The 16,132-nt window shown below is 44.4% G+C and overlaps 1 protein-coding gene across 1 annotated transcript in view; it reads left to right on the top strand.

Annotated features, from left to right (window-relative positions):
* Positions 1 to 5,383: 5,383 nt before the first annotated feature.
* GPM6A (glycoprotein M6A) overlaps positions 5,384 to 16,132 on the top strand; it is a 245,951-nt gene continuing 235,202 nt past the window's right edge. Inside the window, exon 1 of the mRNA XM_067721920.1 lies at positions 5,384 to 5,540. Coding sequence (XP_067578021.1) covers positions 5,537 to 5,540 — 4 coding nt within the window. The 5' untranslated portion in view covers positions 5,384 to 5,536. The remainder of the gene's footprint in view (positions 5,541 to 16,132) is intronic.

The following is a 16,132-nucleotide window of genomic DNA, read 5'->3' as shown; positions in this document are numbered from 1 at the left end:
TAATTCTTACTCGAAGAGAGTCAGAGTAGAAGCAACTCAGAAAATCAGTGGCTGATGAGGAGTGGAAGTCAGGACAGAGGCCAGCAGCGCATCTAAAGCGCCTTCCAGGGCTTCCCTGGTGGTGCAGTGGTTGGGAGTCCACCTGCCGATTCAGGGGACGCGGGTTTGAGCCCCGGTCTGGGAAGATCCCACAGGCCGCGGAGCGGCTGGGCCCGTGAGCCATGGCCGCTGAGCCTGCGCGTCCGGAGCCTGTGCTCCGCAACGGGAGAGGCCACAGCAGTGAGAGGCCCCCGTACCGCGGGGAAAAAAAAAAAAAAAAAGTGCCTTCCAGCCTTTTCTCCTGCGCGGAGACGAAGACAACCTCCCTAGCGCACCCCCCCAGGGTGGCCCTGTGCCTGCCCCTCCTCCACGGCACCAGCAGCCGTGTAGGAACCCCAGACAGTACCATCTCCCCCCAGGGCGTATCCTCCAAAGGACACTCCCTTCCCTGTGGGCAGCTGGTGCAGGCGCAGATCCAGTGGAATTTGCCTGATGGTGTGAGGTGTGACCCAGGCCCTTCTTCAGGTGATATCCGGGGCTAGCAAGGGGCCACTGGGAGGTTTTTCATCTCCTCTGCAGACGCTCGCGTTTCAAGTCGGCCAGAAAAAAAACGAGCATCAAGTTGAAAGCAGACTGCAGTAGATCAAACATCACGCGGTGGGCAGCAGAGGCAGGCGAGGCAGTGATAAAATCAAAAGTGTCAGGAGGTCATTATGGTCTCTGCCCTTCACATGGAGCCAGAAGGTCATGAACTCCACGGAGCCCCACAGGGCGCTGCTGGAGATGAGGCAGGTGTGGACGAGAATGGCTGCGGGTGGGAGCAGAGCAAGAAGTACACGCTCTGTGTGTGCATCGTACACCAGCCAGGAAGACTTCGTGCAGTGGAGCGTGCAGGTGTGCAAACTGCCCTGGTGTCCCCTCCACAGGGCTCAAACTAAGAGGGTACCCAGCACCTCCATGGCCTTCAAAAGCATAACTGCTAAGCTTAAAAGTCTGCCAGGAGCAGTCTGGGACAAGAGGGGAAGCCATGTTTGTGGAAGAGGAAGGATAGCTCTATAGAAATACACACACACACACACACACATATATATTCTAACTTATATATTGTGTTTAAATACAATAGTTAAAAACAAACAATAATGCCCTGCTTTATTGTTACAGCTGTCACAAGACACTTGTCCACAACTTTGCAAGAGAAGGTCTTGACTCCTTCAAAATTCTCTTGTGATCCAACCGAAAAAAAACCCCCAAACCAAAAACAACACCAAAAACACCAAACCCTTCCCTTCAAGGTGAACGAAAGCCTGGTGAGACTATCCTAAGAACAGGACTCATGTCAATGGACTAGAAAGGGGACTATATTTGGGAGGTGTGGTGGTGTTTTTTCTTGCTTGAGGGAAAACAAGGCTTGAAGGTCACATCTATATGATGAATATTGCTATGAAAAGGCCATTCCAATATTTTAAGCCTAAAAGAAACAAACAGAAAATTAAACTAATCAGCAGAAACGATATGAGTCTTGTGGATGGCATTTCCACTCCCTGAAAAACCAGCTTGCTCTCCAGAAACCTCCCTTTCATCATCATTATCCTGCTCGAGGATCCATGGCTTCTTCTTGACTCTTTCATATATAAATTATTTTGACTGGCTTTTATGGCCACCCATAAACTATTTCCATTCATGTTCTCTATGAATATTTGCATTTGCAACTAACATTTGTATAGCTCTTTAACATTTTCAAGGTCTTTTTCAAATGCATTATCTCATTTAAATTTGACTCAGACATTTTTTTCCTTTCCTTCCTACTCCTAACATCACTGCAGTAGACTTCAGAATCCCTGTGGATGACCTTCCCAACACCTGTCCTCAAAGTCCCTCCCCTCCATACCAATTACCATCACCTCCACAGCACTTCGAAAATCCACTCCTTTGGTCTTACCCTGGGCCTCACTCCCAGTTGTTCAACTTCTGAGATCTTGAGGTCTAATTCAGCAAAATTTGAACATAAGGTGCTGTCTGTCCCCATCTTTCAGCTTTATTTCCACTAAATTGGCTTTTAAACTTCATTCACACTTTTAGAAACTTTACCGCTTCTGTTCCCCGAGTCCCAATCTACTTCCCTTCCCTGCTGAGCTACAAATAGGGTGTCTCCGTTCCCTTCCTGCCCCCCACTTCCTCATTACCTATTGTCCTTCAAAGTTATCTGCTCCTCAACTTTGACAATACTCTTGCTAATTGTTGGAGGAGGTCATCGTGAGGACGGACGTGACTGGAGAGTTGAACCCAGGCAGTGGAGGCTCCTCACCCCCTCCCTGTCCTTGGACTGTAATTTCTGCCCACTGTTCCCACACTCGGAGGCATTTTCAGGGACGCAGCCTTGAGAGAGCAGTGCGTTATTGAGACCATCTGGATGGTCTGCATTGCTGAACCCGCTTATGGGCTCTCGCTATAAACTCTGAAGAGTCTGGCGGGCAGGGGTGGACATCTGCTGGTCTTGTGGCCCCCAAGACAAGCCTCCTAAGTCAATCCACTCCCTTATTACACCTGCTACCTCCCAACCTGGAGTGGCTGCCTCTTCTTTTTGGTCTCTCTTTGTCCCCCATGTACGGGGGCCAGTTTCAGATTTCACCCAGGAACCCTTGACGTATTGAACCGGCACTCTTGTTTCACCAGTGACTTGATAACTGCTACATCCAGAGGGAACTTCTCAGCCCTCATCTTATTGGCTCTGTCTGTGAAATCTAATCCAGGTGACACTACTCTTTCTTCCCGACACTCCCCTCGCAGGACTTCCTCTGGGTTCTTTCCCTAGACTGAGATGCTACTCTTGCACTCCTATTCATGGACTCCTGTGGCCCACACTAATTAACGTCTGTGTGTTCCGATCTCCCACTGATGGTGTTCCTTCCTTTTCATTCTACATTCTCCCAAGATGAATCAAAACTGTGGCGATGTTGGAATGACATCTGACAGAGCCAGAAAAGGCTCACGCAAACTCCAGTCACTCTGTGCCTAGGTCAAACCCCTGAAGTTTGCAATAGAATGTGGAATGAAACGCCTCCACCCATCTCAGGATTTAGCTAAATCCTCAATTTTGAGTTCGGTGGTGGATTAGAACCTCCATATTCTAAAAAAGAAGTGCTAGTCTCATCCTCACAGGACTTGTGAAGAGGTGGCCCAGGCAGTGGGGTTGGAGAAGAAGGACGAGTGGGGAGATGGTTTGGAGGCAGAATCAATCGTAGGGACTGATGGACAATTAGGTGAGAGGAATGAGAAAACAGACATACTGGAGAATTGGCGTTATGAATAGAATATATTGAGGCAATGAGTTAATTGAATTCCCATATAAAATTATGTAATTTATTAAAGCTCAGGTGAAACAATGGCTTCTTTGTATCTGAGATCCAGAATATCGATGCCCATTTGTATGGTCACTGTAAGGGAGATTACTTAAACGTTAAATTTCGACACATTAATTTATAATCAGCCAAAAGAGAGACAGCATCAAGATCTTGATTATTACATAGCAGTAGATAATGAGATCTATCTCTATTGTATTTCAGAATTCCTACTGGGAGTATCTAAAATATTTATGAATTATTCTTAATATTGGAAGATGATACCACCATCTTTCTCGAGCATGTGGCTATCCACATAACTATTGAGAGAGAGTGTGGTGAACTGATTAAGCTCGTGGACTCTGGAGCATTTCTGCTTGGGTTTGAATCTCACGTTTCTGTTTATTATCTGTATGAATTTGGGTAAGTGATTTATTTCTTTGTGGCTCAGTTTCCTTATCAGTAAAGTGGGAATAACTGTATCTCCCTTATAAGTTTGTTGTGAAAACTATATGCGTTAACATAAAGCCTTTAGAACAGTGCCTGACACAATAAACCACACTTAATTTATAATTATTACTTTGTATTTCAGAATCATGGTATAATTCCACTGGAAAAAGAATAGTTCTAATTTTAGAATTATAATATCTTGAAATAGAGCCTCAGGAAATAAGAAGTAAGTTGTCTGTGGCGATCCAAAAGCTGTGCTTATGAATTAATCTCCAAACATTCATCATTTATCTTTCTTGGACCCAGGTGTAAGTATTATGCTTTGCTGCAATCACGGCTCACGTTCGTCAGTTTCCAGAACGGTGATGCATTTCTCAATGGTACGTTGAACCCTTTTAACTTTTATCGACTACTTCCCTTCCCCACCCACAAGAATAACTTTCTATTTCCGTTTAACTGAAAGGCATTCACGGCATCCTTCCAGGAGTGTGCCTCCTCCATTACGTGAGAAATAGCTGTGCAAACGTTTCTGTGCCGTTTTAATGATATGCTCAGTATTTCTTCATGTTTTTCTGCCAAACGTGCTCTGAATTATTTTTCGTACCGTGTCTTCTCCATTATTTAGCAGTGTTCCTCAAGGTTGGTAACCATGCACTTCACTTCATTCTTCTGCTTGGTCATGGCATAGATCTGTATACTTTAGGGTGTGTCCTGTACGAAAAAGGAGCTTGCGATACTTTGGGGACTGACTTACTGAAATAACTTCTCCACTATGAATCCTGAAAGAACTAGGCCAATAGCCCAAGGAATTATATAATTTTTTTTTTTTTTTTTAGCTTGAAGGGACCTTAGAGATCACTTTTTCCAGATCTTTCATGTTACAAATTAAGAAACTGAGTCCCGGTATGTTAGTAGTAGAGCCAGAATCACAACCGATTCCTCCCACCTGGCAAGCCCAGCGCTTTTTCAGCACTACCTACTGCTTCTTGCACTGAGTCATTTATTTTCCAGGTGACTTCTGCATATGATGATGATGATGATGATGATGATGATGATGTGTGTGTGTGTGTGTGTGTGTGTGTGTGTGTGTGTGTGTCTTTTAGGACTTTATAGCTTTACCAGGTTACAGAAACAAATTTATTCAACAGAGAAGAAAGAAGAGAGACATAAATTCAAGGGAGAATTTTCTCTTCCTATTGCCTTAATGTTGTTGTTAAGGGAAAAACTGGAATACTGAAAACAAGAGAAGATTTTAGGGAATGTAGAAATCATCCCATCAAACTCTTCTGGAAGAATCTTTCCTGGTCTCCACATTGGGGATGATTATCTCGTCTACCGGGTTGTCCGTGGGGCGCTGAGACGGTGCGGGTGTGTAATGTGTGTTTAACGTATGGGGGGCGGGGAAGGGCGTTTGCACGTGGCTCGCCCGGGCCTGAGCAGGGAGGGGAGGGGAGGGGAGGGGGCCCGTGGAGGGGGGCGCGGCGGGAACCGCGAGGCCACAGCCAGTCACCCGCGGCGCAGGTGGGAAGAGGGAGGGGTCTGCGCGGCAGCCGCGGAGCCGGGAGCCCCGGGAGCCGGCGAGGCTGGGAGGGGCGAGGCCGTCACTCGCCGCGGCGCGCGGAGTAGGGGAGGCGCGCGGAGCCCTTGGCCCCGGGCTGCGCCGGCCGCTTGCGCTCCGGAGGGGCCGCAGCGAAGGCGGACGCGGCGCCATGGGTGAGTGAGGCTCGGCCTCGGGGGCGGGTGTGGCGGGAAGAAAGTGGGTGTCGGTCGGCCCCGGACTGCGTCCCTCCTCGCCTCCCCCGTCCGTCTGTGGACTTTTCCCGGGCGCCGGGGGAGGGTCGCGGCCCGGGGGTCGCCGCGCGTGAGCGGCCCGGGGTCGGATAAGGAGAGTCGGGGGGCGGGGTGGCTGTCCCCACGTGTGCCACGTTTCAGTGTGCGGTTCGGCGAGCAAGTTGAGACGGGGCTCGAGGAGTGGCGACGTCGTGCACTTTCCATTCGCCCAGGTTTGCGTGCGGGAAGGCGCTGGGACGAGGCGAGTTGGGGACCCTTTCCAGCCCGCGCCTCAGCGGGCCGCCACCGCGGCACAAAAGGCTTGACGTGGAGGCTGAAGGCCAACCTGCCTCCAGCAGAGCTGGGCCGGTGGCGAGGGACGCGGGCTGTCCGTCCCGGCCCGGGTCCCCGGGCGCTGCGGCGCGCGCCGCTCCGCTCAAGTTTCTAGACGGGGTCCGCCCGCTTCAGAGCTGAGCTGCTGCGGCTGCAATGGCCCGGGGAATGTGGGTGGGCGGAGGGGGACCGGGTGTGAACCCGTCGGACCGAGCGGAGCCCGAGGAGGCGGCGTCCCACGAGAAGGCTTGGGAGCCGAGCAGGGCGCGGGGTCCGGAGAGCAGGCGTCACGCGCCCTGCAGAGGCGGCGCGGCCCGTCCCGGAGGCCGGAGAGAGCCCGGCCGTGCCGCCGCTCACGGTTACGGATCAGCGACCCACCGGCAGCCCGGCTGGCTAGTCGACGCCAGCGTTCTCGTTTCTTCGCGTCCGAGCGCGTTACGCCCCTCCCCCGGCCTCTCGCTTGTCCTTTGTTGTCAGGGATTTCTTCCAGGGTACAGGAGGCCTTTGGGATTGACGTGCTCGGGTGGAAATTCCTAAGTTCCCACAGGCTCGAGGGTTAGGGGACGCTTTGACTGCTAATCGGTGCAGTTCATAGACGCTGGCCAACTTGGAAGAAAGGAAAAAAGAGAGAGCCGAGGACATTTTTGCCTGTGAATGTTAATTGTGGTCAAGACATGTATACTCTCTTGCGTGATTCTGGAGAAGTTTTAGAAAGACCCATTTTTAGGGCCTTTGAATAAAATAGTGTTGCAGATGATCTGCAGGAAGAACTGTCTTTAAAAGTTTTCTGAAACGGAAGGAATATTTTCAAGTTAAAAAGGAAAGATAAAACATTTTCCCAAGTATGGCAGAATGAGTTTCAGGCTCTTCCTTCCTTCCTTCCTTCCTCCCTCCCTCCCTCTCCCTCCCTCCCTCCCTCTCTCCCTTCTTTCTTGCCTTTCTTTCTAAATACAGGGGCATATAAACTCCTGTTAGACTAGCACATAGAGGGAAAAAGCTCTCATAAATGGAAAACCAAAGTAATTGACTTACATAACCCATTCATTTTACTAAAAACTTTTAAGATGCTATTTGGATCCAACATAAAATCTCTAGAAAGAATGACATTTTTGCCTTTTAACCGTAAGCTTGAGTGGACTATCTATCAAGGGGTAAAGTACACATAATTTTGCAGTTAATTATTTCTCTAGGTTGCATTTCCAAACTATAATGAAAACAGTTGGTCTTGGCTTTTACCTCAATATCCTCGGGTAAATTACACACGACCCCAGGTTACAGGAGAGTGTTCTCCGGGACAGGGGGTGGAGTCAGCACCCGAGCTCTTCTGCTAATCCTGAGCTTGAAGACTTCTCTGTCTTACCTGTAAACGGACAGATACCTAAAATTTGTCTCTTCCTTTTTCTGCCGGGAGTGGACTACCTTTTCCTACTGTAATCAAGGTCACTAAAAACTCGTGTAGGGGTCAGATGGCTAGTAGGAGAGAGTGGGTAGAGGAAGCAGGTGAGAATCCAGAGGTCAGGGAAGTAGAGAAAGGAACAAGTGGGTGGCTCTAGGGTGAGAGCATGAGGCCAGCACTCAGGACAGTGACCCAGACACGCGGTCCACAAATGGGAAAGCCAAGGAAGGAGCCGAGGGGGGCCGATGAGAGAAAGAAGGAAGGAAATCTGTCCAGAAACTAGAGAGAAAACACTTGGTCACTTAAGGTCATCTCTCTCTTCTTCTTTTCATTTACTTGTGAAAAACACATTACTTAGAACTTCTTTTATTTAGAGGTCGTAGGGGGGTGAGGGTTTAGCACTGGAGTCCAAATTGCTAGGATAACGGGGAAAGCAGTGTAGTAGAGTGCCTGACTATGCCAGCAAGCTGAATCCATCTTTCTCTGGTGTCATGACAACTGAAATTTATCATTTGAAAAAAGGAAGATGGTGCTATGGGAGTGAATATAGCAATCAATGCTTGCTTGACTCAGAAGAAGAAATCCACACTCTAGCATCGTGGAAGAATGAGAGTAATTGGTTAATCAAATATTCTGAATAATTGATAGTTATTTATAATGCACAAGGCTAATCCTCAAAAAAAAGAAGTTATTTGCGAAGTAGGCAAATTGAGATTTTGGGATCCCTTGCTTCCTTCCTTTCATGTATTTTCTTTCCTCAGTGATGCCTTCAGCTAATCTAGGTATGCAACAGGCTTTCCCTCTGCACCTAAATTTTGCTCTCGAGAAAGGATGTGATGAAGCATTTCATACTGAAAAAATGCAGGACTGACTCCTTGCTAAGAATATTTATATTTTAGCTGCAAGGTTAACTTTAACCCACATGGTCTCTAATTATGTAATTCCAGGCTCCAGTGTGAGATGGGTGGGGGGATATTTTATATTTCTCCTCTAACCACGTCACTTACGTAGTTCTTTGTTTTATCTAAAAGGTGATGTTGGACATTATTTAGTTCATTATTTAGATATTATCATGGAAAGTTTCATGGAGGGAGTGGTATTGAACCTGGTGATATTTGGATGGATGTGAAGGATTCGGGAAGAGGTGTTCTAGGTAGAATAATGGGCCCCTAACCCAAAGCAGGAAGGAATTTGGGGGAGCGGAGCAGTAAGACATGGACCTGGGTTGACCAGATGGGACTTGATTTTGGAGAGCCTTCAAAAGCAACCAGAGGAATTTAGAATTTATGTAAGAGGAAATAGAGAATCATGGAATGTTCTTGAGCAAAGAAGAATTGTAATGAACTTGGTGTTTAAGGAAGATAAATTGAGCAATGTTGTTTAAGACACAGGATAAATTGGAGAGGACAGAACCAGTTGTCACAGTAATCCTGAAATGACATGGTACATGTCTAGTTCAGTCCTAGTGGAAGAGTGGCGATAGTGGAAATGGAGGGGAAAAAAGATAGATGAATGATATTTCTAATGAAAAGTCTATAAAATTAGGAAATTAATAAAGAAGAGAACGAATAAGAGGTATTTTCTGGAGATTTGAAACCTTGAGGATTGGGGATATAGTAGGTCCCTTGATAGATTATTTAAAGGATAAAACAGATGGTTTCTTTTCTGGATGCTTTGGACAGAAGATTAATTTCATTTTTGAAGTGTTAGTTCAAAAATGATGGCTAGACATCTAAAGACGAATGTTAGTAGATTGGAAACATACAGTGAGAAATTAATCAGAGGGCAAGAGCAAGAAGGAAAATAAAAGTTAGAAGGTCACCAATCTTTGTTTTGGTGAGAGGTAAATCCATATAATATATGAATTATCTGTTCGGAGGCAGGAGTATAGGGAGGTGGGTCGAGGGAAGGGGAAGGAGGATAAACACTGTTCGCTGGAAGAGAAACATCAACTACATAATGTGTATCAATGCCCTAAAATTAGAACAGTGAAATGTGACATCTTTAACATTCCATGTTAGATCTAGGAGTCGGGAAATTTTGACGAGAGGAGAACATCAGACAGAAATATTTTGCTGTCATTCAATTTCAGTCAAAATGGACTTAGTTAAGGATCTGTAAAATTATTTGCAAACTTAGGCCAAGAATAATGAGACATGGTATTGTCTTGAACTCACACTTCGTTTTTTCAGGAAAATATGACCCCTAGAGGCAGTTGTCAACAAGGTACAGAGAGCCAAGATACGAAGTAGGAGAAGCAAATGATGGTCTTTGGGTGGATTATGCAAATCCTGGGGATCCTGTTTCCTCTTTTGTTTGATGAGAGGTTGGGCATGATTCTGTACGTTTATGTAGCTCAGATCTTGATTCAGTAAGACTTAGAGGAAAAAACATGGAAAAAGATAAGCTCGAGCTCTTTCCATTAAACAAATCAAGAACATGTTAAAGATGCTGGACTACTGGGCAAAACTTTTTAAGGGTCAGTTGGCCTCTAGTACGTTATATTCCCTAGAAAATTATAAACGTCTGATAGTCTGAACCTGAGCAGAGAAAGATGAATGTTCTGGTTATCTTCACTGCATAATAACTGTCTCCATAACTAGTTCATTAAAACAACAGTTTGTTGTTATCTCTCATGGCTCTGTGGACTGACTGCTGAGCGGTTCTCATTTGAGGTCTCCTGCCTTGCAGTTGTGTACCTGCTGGGGGTTCAGGCATCTGAAGACGTGATTGGGCTGGTCGTCTAACGTAGCTCCCACCTGTAGCTGACAGCATGCTGGCTGTTGGCTGGGACTTCAGGTGGGGTTGCCTCCAAGTGGCTTGGACTTTTCACAACATGGTGACTGGGTTCCAAGAGGGAACAGCCCTAGAAAAGTGTTCCAAGAAAAAATCCGGCAGAAGCTGCAAGGCCTCTTATAACCTAGAGCATCTTAGGTCCCCATACGTCACTTCAGCTGTATTCTCATGGTCACAAAAATCATTCAGGACAGTCAAATTCAAGAGGAGGGGCATTAGACCCCCTTCCTCCTGATTCCAGGAGAGAAGGAGGGAAGGAACTGAGGTAGGCAGCTACTTGGTCTCGTTCCTAGAAGAGATGTAAGTGTGTTTCACCGTAGAGACATCCTCAGGTTTGCAACTGAAAATCTGATACAAGTTTTCTGAAACACATATGGTAAAGCATTGAAACTTTAGTGAGAACTATGAAGAAGTCCAGATAGTCACACTAAAGTTTCACAGTGAAACATTTGAGTGGAAATTCATGCCTGGGTGGAAATGTGTTAGTAAAATGCCGGGATAAGCTCTACTCAGAATAATTTCAAATACGATCAACTAATATTTCTTATTTTAATTTAAATTTGAAGTTTCTAAGCCTATTGTAAATTACTGTTTATTTTACTTAAATTTGAGTTTATGTTATAAATTGGAAGGTAGGTCAATTAGCATAAATCCTTTATTCAATATCCTCTTGTCACAATAAACTAAATGTTTTGTAGTGAACTAACTGTTCAGAAGCTTGCTTTATTTTTCAAAAACGTGTTAACTGTACAAAATACGTAATTGGAATTGGTATGGTGCAACTAAAAGTAAGTGTAGTCTTAACTGTACTTACTTTTTGAAAGATATGTTTCTAAATTAAACATGTAAGATTGTTTATTAAATCTTGAAATGTAAATCTCGTTTTGTTATTTTTAATGGGAAAGAGTCAGAGCTGTCATTTATGATACAAAAAATACAGGTCTTTCTCCTAGACAGTCGAAAAACAAAGAAAAATTAGGGTAAATGAGATGGGTTTAAAGTCAGGGACGGAATTAGTTTCAACCTAGAAACTTAGAGGCCTTAAAAAAGAATTAGATTCTGTTTCAACCTGACTGATTTGAGGTCATTCTATTTTCAACTGTTTGACAAGAGGTGAGGAAATGAGGGTAGATGATATGAAGCCACATACTTCGTGCACAGTAGTCATGATGTGGCAGACACACAAAGCCCACATCTCAACGAGAAATAAAGGCCTGACCTATATAACCATTGGAACCGGAATAATGCCTGAGGAGTTCAGAAGGCACTATGACATGGAGTTAAATTCTTCTTTAGTTTGTTAAGATGACCTGTCAGAATAGTCACTCACTACCTCCTCTACAAGGTACGAGATCTACCCAAACTGTATAATGATAGCACAATAAATATCTCTTGCTGTTTCTGTAAGACTTCTTTTTCTAGAACCTCCACGTTTATTGTCTAAATAGAATAACTTAGAGAATACGTTCAGTACTAATTGCTGGGTCCTACTGCCAAGATTCAAATTCAGAAGGTTTGGGCTTGACTGGTGGGCCTTCAGTTCTCACGTGGTTCAGCCAGTGTTGAGGATGAAGCCTAGGACACGCTTCGGGAATTGGCTCTTCCGGAAAGCCGCTGTCCCCCATCAAGCTGGCTGAGCGCCGTGACAGCTGCTGCTCATCACTTGTGTCCTGTCGAGACTTAACCTGATGAAGTCTCTGTCTAGTTGCCCTTTCCTTCCTTACCAGTCACTTCTTAGCCTTAGGATGGGGTGATGCTCTCCAGAGTTTACTGAAACTCTCCCGCTGAAAATTACTAATGATTTCCCGTCTCATGGTTCCAAGGGTAACTTATGTGCGCATAACTCCCGAAGCCGTGTCCCTGGGCTCCAGTGTCGGCTGTCTCCCCCCAGCCGTCCCTCTAGTGCTTCAGCCTCAACGCCTGCAAAACGGAGTTCCTCCTGCCAGGATCTGACTGGTTCCCTCTTCTCTTCCTTTGCCCTCTTCCTCCTCTTTCTTTTTCTTGATGACTCGAATAAACCTGGCCTTGTTGAGCAAACGTCATTAGCCCTCTGGCCGTCCACACTCTCTTGTCCCGTGTCATTGCAGTTGCTTTCCGCCAGCCCCTCACCCGCTCCAGCCTGGACCTTAGTGGTCTTTTCAGTGCCAGTTACTTCCCCGCTTTGGTCTCCCCCATGTGATGATCAAGACACCCCACTCAAGCACAGCTCTTAATCGCGTCGCTGTCCTCCCCAACTTCATTTCCTGCTCTTAGCGCTCATGCATTTTATCCCTTAACCGAAAGAAACTACAAATTAATTTCATCTACTCACCCTCAGCCTCTTCTTACCTCCAACTATTTGATCATGCTCGTTTTTATTACTCTGTGGCACGTCCTTTATTTCCCAGTGGAAATGCAAAACTATTCTCAGCTTAAATATATTTCCTGCATGAAAAATGTCCACTATCTGCCCAGCTTAGTGTTTTCCAAAGCGTGGGATATATGCTAGTGAAATGCAAAGTATTCTTTTTTAAATGTTCGACAAATGAGTTATGATAATGCTTCTTTTTATTTTTTAATATCTATTTATTTCTTCGGTTGTGCCGGGTCTTAGTTGCGGCAGGTGGGCTCCTTAGTTGTGGCATGCAAACTCCTAATTGCAGCATGCATGTGGGATCTACTTCCCTGAGCAGGGATCGAACCTGGGCCCCCCGCACTGGAAGCGCAGAGTCTGAACCACTGCGCCACCAGGGACGTCCCCGGTATTTTTATTTTATATATTTCACAAATACTTCTACACTATTTAATATGTGCCATGCACTATTTACAATGCTTTATAAGTACTTAGTAGTTTCATCTTCCAAACACTCCTATGATGTGTGTTATCATCATCTTATTTTTACACAGAGAGGTTTAAATAATTTACTCAAGGTAACCTAACTAGTAAACAGGCAAGAGGGATTCTGCACTGAGGCCCTCCGGCTCCAGAGGCTCTATGTTACATCACCTTTCCATTTTCGGTGGTTCAAGGACATGGCATTAAATAAAGTTGAATGTTACAGTGATAAAGTTATGCTCTTCTCAATATTCTTTCAATTCTTTTGATTAAGTCAAAAAGAAATCCTAATTTAGTGTTACTGGTTATATTCATTTCACAGCAGTTACCTTAACAGATCTCCCTTTGCATAATACAGGCATCCAGGTTTAAATAAACTGAGAGGTAAAATGGTACTCAAGTCAAAAAAAAGTCGGATACTTAAAGAGTATCAATGATATTTCAGAGAGTTCCCCTTTTTAATAAAGAGAGGGCGGGACCTAGACTTCGAGCCTTTGGTAATCATTGTTTTTAAAATAAGAAATACTGACTTTCTATTTAAGGTAGAGATTTAAAGTTTCATTTAAAATATATTTTAGTAAAAATGTAAATTGTGTTTTAAAATACCAAGTAAAGGAGAATAATGATGATACTTAAATATGGGACAAACCCTATACCTGGAGGCAATTTTGGTCTGTAGAAGTAGTTAAAATATAAGTATTTCAGTAAATTTTTATCCTAATTTATCCACTAATTAGCCATGGAACTTGGGCACTTTTGTCACTCAATTTATAATTGGCGGGGCTTCAATTTATAATTGGTGGGGATAAAACCAACAATATTTATCTTACAGGGATGCTTCTAGAAAAAAAGATGGGTATTTGAAAAAACTTTGAATGTAATAAATGCTGAGTAAAGTATTCTATTTTTACACATTGCTAGGAGAATCTGGTATGGTAAAAACCATGACTGTGGGGCACAAATGGCTGGAATTTGGTAAGCACTGCATCTAATGAAAGTCTGCCTTTCCTGTGCACTCTCAGTGCCTTACTTCTACATCTGTGACGCTTAATTGTGAATGTGTATTTTCTCCCCCATTATTTGAGGTCACGTCCAGATTCTGAAGACGGCACCTTCCAGTTAATTGGCATAAACACAGCAAACACTCTCACCCTTAAGCTGTTTGTCTAACACTGTTTACCTCACTAACTTAGTAGAAAGTTACAGAAATACAGCATTTGGCTCTTACTGATGAAAACTGTATTTAGAATTAGTCATGGCAGGAGACAGGAAAGAAGGCAGAACTGTGAAATGACAGGGTTAGGGCTGTGGTCCTGGGAGGGTTTCAGCACCGGGCCAAAGGCCTCAATGAGATGGGAAGCATGAAGGCAAACAGCCCTAGAAGAATCCTCTGAAAACAGACGAGACAGAGTTAGTTCGACTGCAGGAGAGTCCAAGGAGGACAGCGTTTTGAGAAACCAGGAACCTGCCTCATCTAGCCCAACAGAAGGAAGAATAGAGGAATGACTTTCCTTTTGCATCGACGGATTTTTCCGTCGATGCAAAGCCCGTTGAAGTTACAGTACTTTTAATAAAGGGGTGAAGATACAAACCTGCTCTCATGGAGCAGATTTCAAGGACTAAAAAGAAGAGAGAGGACAGAAGGAAGAAGGGGGAAGAGGAAGGAGAGAGAGAGAAAGAAAGGATTTGGGTGGATCCAGGGTCAAAGAAGATTTTTGTCAGGTAGAAAAGAACTGCAAGTGTTCCTTCATATTTTAAGAAAAGGGGAGTGACCTCAGGGAGAGGCATAAACCACTGATGCCTTGGAATGTCAGGATCCCTGGGCAACGTCGTACAGAGCGATTAATCACAGGAACTATTTGGTACTACTTAAACAGGGTTTTTAAAGTAAAAAATTATATATATTTTGTCTATAAAAATGATGCCATTTGAGGATTTTTTTTAAACTTTATTTATTTTTGGCTGCATTGGCTCTTCATTGCTGCGCACGGGCTTTCTTTAGTTGCGGTGAGCGGGGGCTACTCTTCGTTGTGGTGCGCGGGCTTCTCCTTGCGGTGGCTTCTCTTGTTGCGGAGCATGGGCTCTAGGTGCGCGGGCTTCAGTAGTTGTGGCTTGCAGGCTCTGTAGTTGTGGCTCGCAGGCTCTAGATGCATGGGCTCAGTAGTTGTGGTGCACGGGCTTAGTTGCTCCGCGGCATGTGGAATCTTCCCGGACCAGGGCTTGAACCCGTGTCCCCTGCATTGGCAGGTGCATTCTTAACCACTGTGCCACCAGGGAAGCCCAGGATTTCGTATTTCCAGAAATTACCTCAGGCTTCGTTAGGCTACATTGCTCACATGGAATTCATTATATATCATTATTAATATATCATTAATAAGTGAGAGAACTGGTTGATCTATTTTAACATGTAGGTTTGTATTCCTTATCCTGGTAGGATCCTGAACTTTTGAAGTATGTGGCTATGTGTGTGTGTGTGTGTGTGTGTGTGTGTGTGTGTGTGTGTGTGGTGGGGGGCGGTTCTTGTTCCTGCATTTTCTTTGATTTGTTTAATTTTTATGTGTGTGAGTACACAGTAGTGTCCTGTGAGGTTGTTATAATTAAAAAGGAATCATTTTGCAAGTGTTAGAACTGGTTTTTTTAACCATCAGCAACGTTCTCTGCTGGTGAAGAGTAGCACCATGGTTATGTCCTAGTCTATGAGCCCCAAACAGACACTATTTAAAAAAGAAATATTGGGGCATAAAGAAGGAGGTGACATGTGAGAATATAAAATAAAGTATAAAATATAAAGACAAAATATAACTCACTGCTGGCTAATTCCATCTGGGTGTAATATTTTCTTTCAGTAGAAAAACTATGTAAAAGGGAAATGCTGAAATGGAATTGCGTTTTCAAAAAATGCTGAATATTAAATACGCAGTAATATTTATTTTAGTAGACATTTTCTGTTGAGGTAAGTCAGCTATCTACTTCAGCCTAGATTTGAAGCGCAGGTAACAGACATCGGGTATGAAGGGAGTTTTCTGCAGCCCTGTGTCAGTTTTTCTACTAGATAGTACAACAAGGACAAAAATTCATTATGAGGTGCTACATATATGTGTGACAAAGACCCATTATTGTCACTGTTTTACACATTCTTTCCTTCCTAAAGGAAGATTTACAAAGAAGAGTACAATTTTGTTTGTTAATTATAGA

The sequence above is a fragment of the Pseudorca crassidens genome, chromosome 21, assembly GCF_039906515.1.
Source record: "Pseudorca crassidens isolate mPseCra1 chromosome 21, mPseCra1.hap1, whole genome shotgun sequence".
NCBI classification, from domain to species: domain Eukaryota; kingdom Metazoa; phylum Chordata; class Mammalia; order Artiodactyla; family Delphinidae; genus Pseudorca; species Pseudorca crassidens.
The sequence above is the reverse complement of the archived record's forward strand: the minus strand, read 5'-3'. Positions and strand labels throughout refer to the sequence as shown.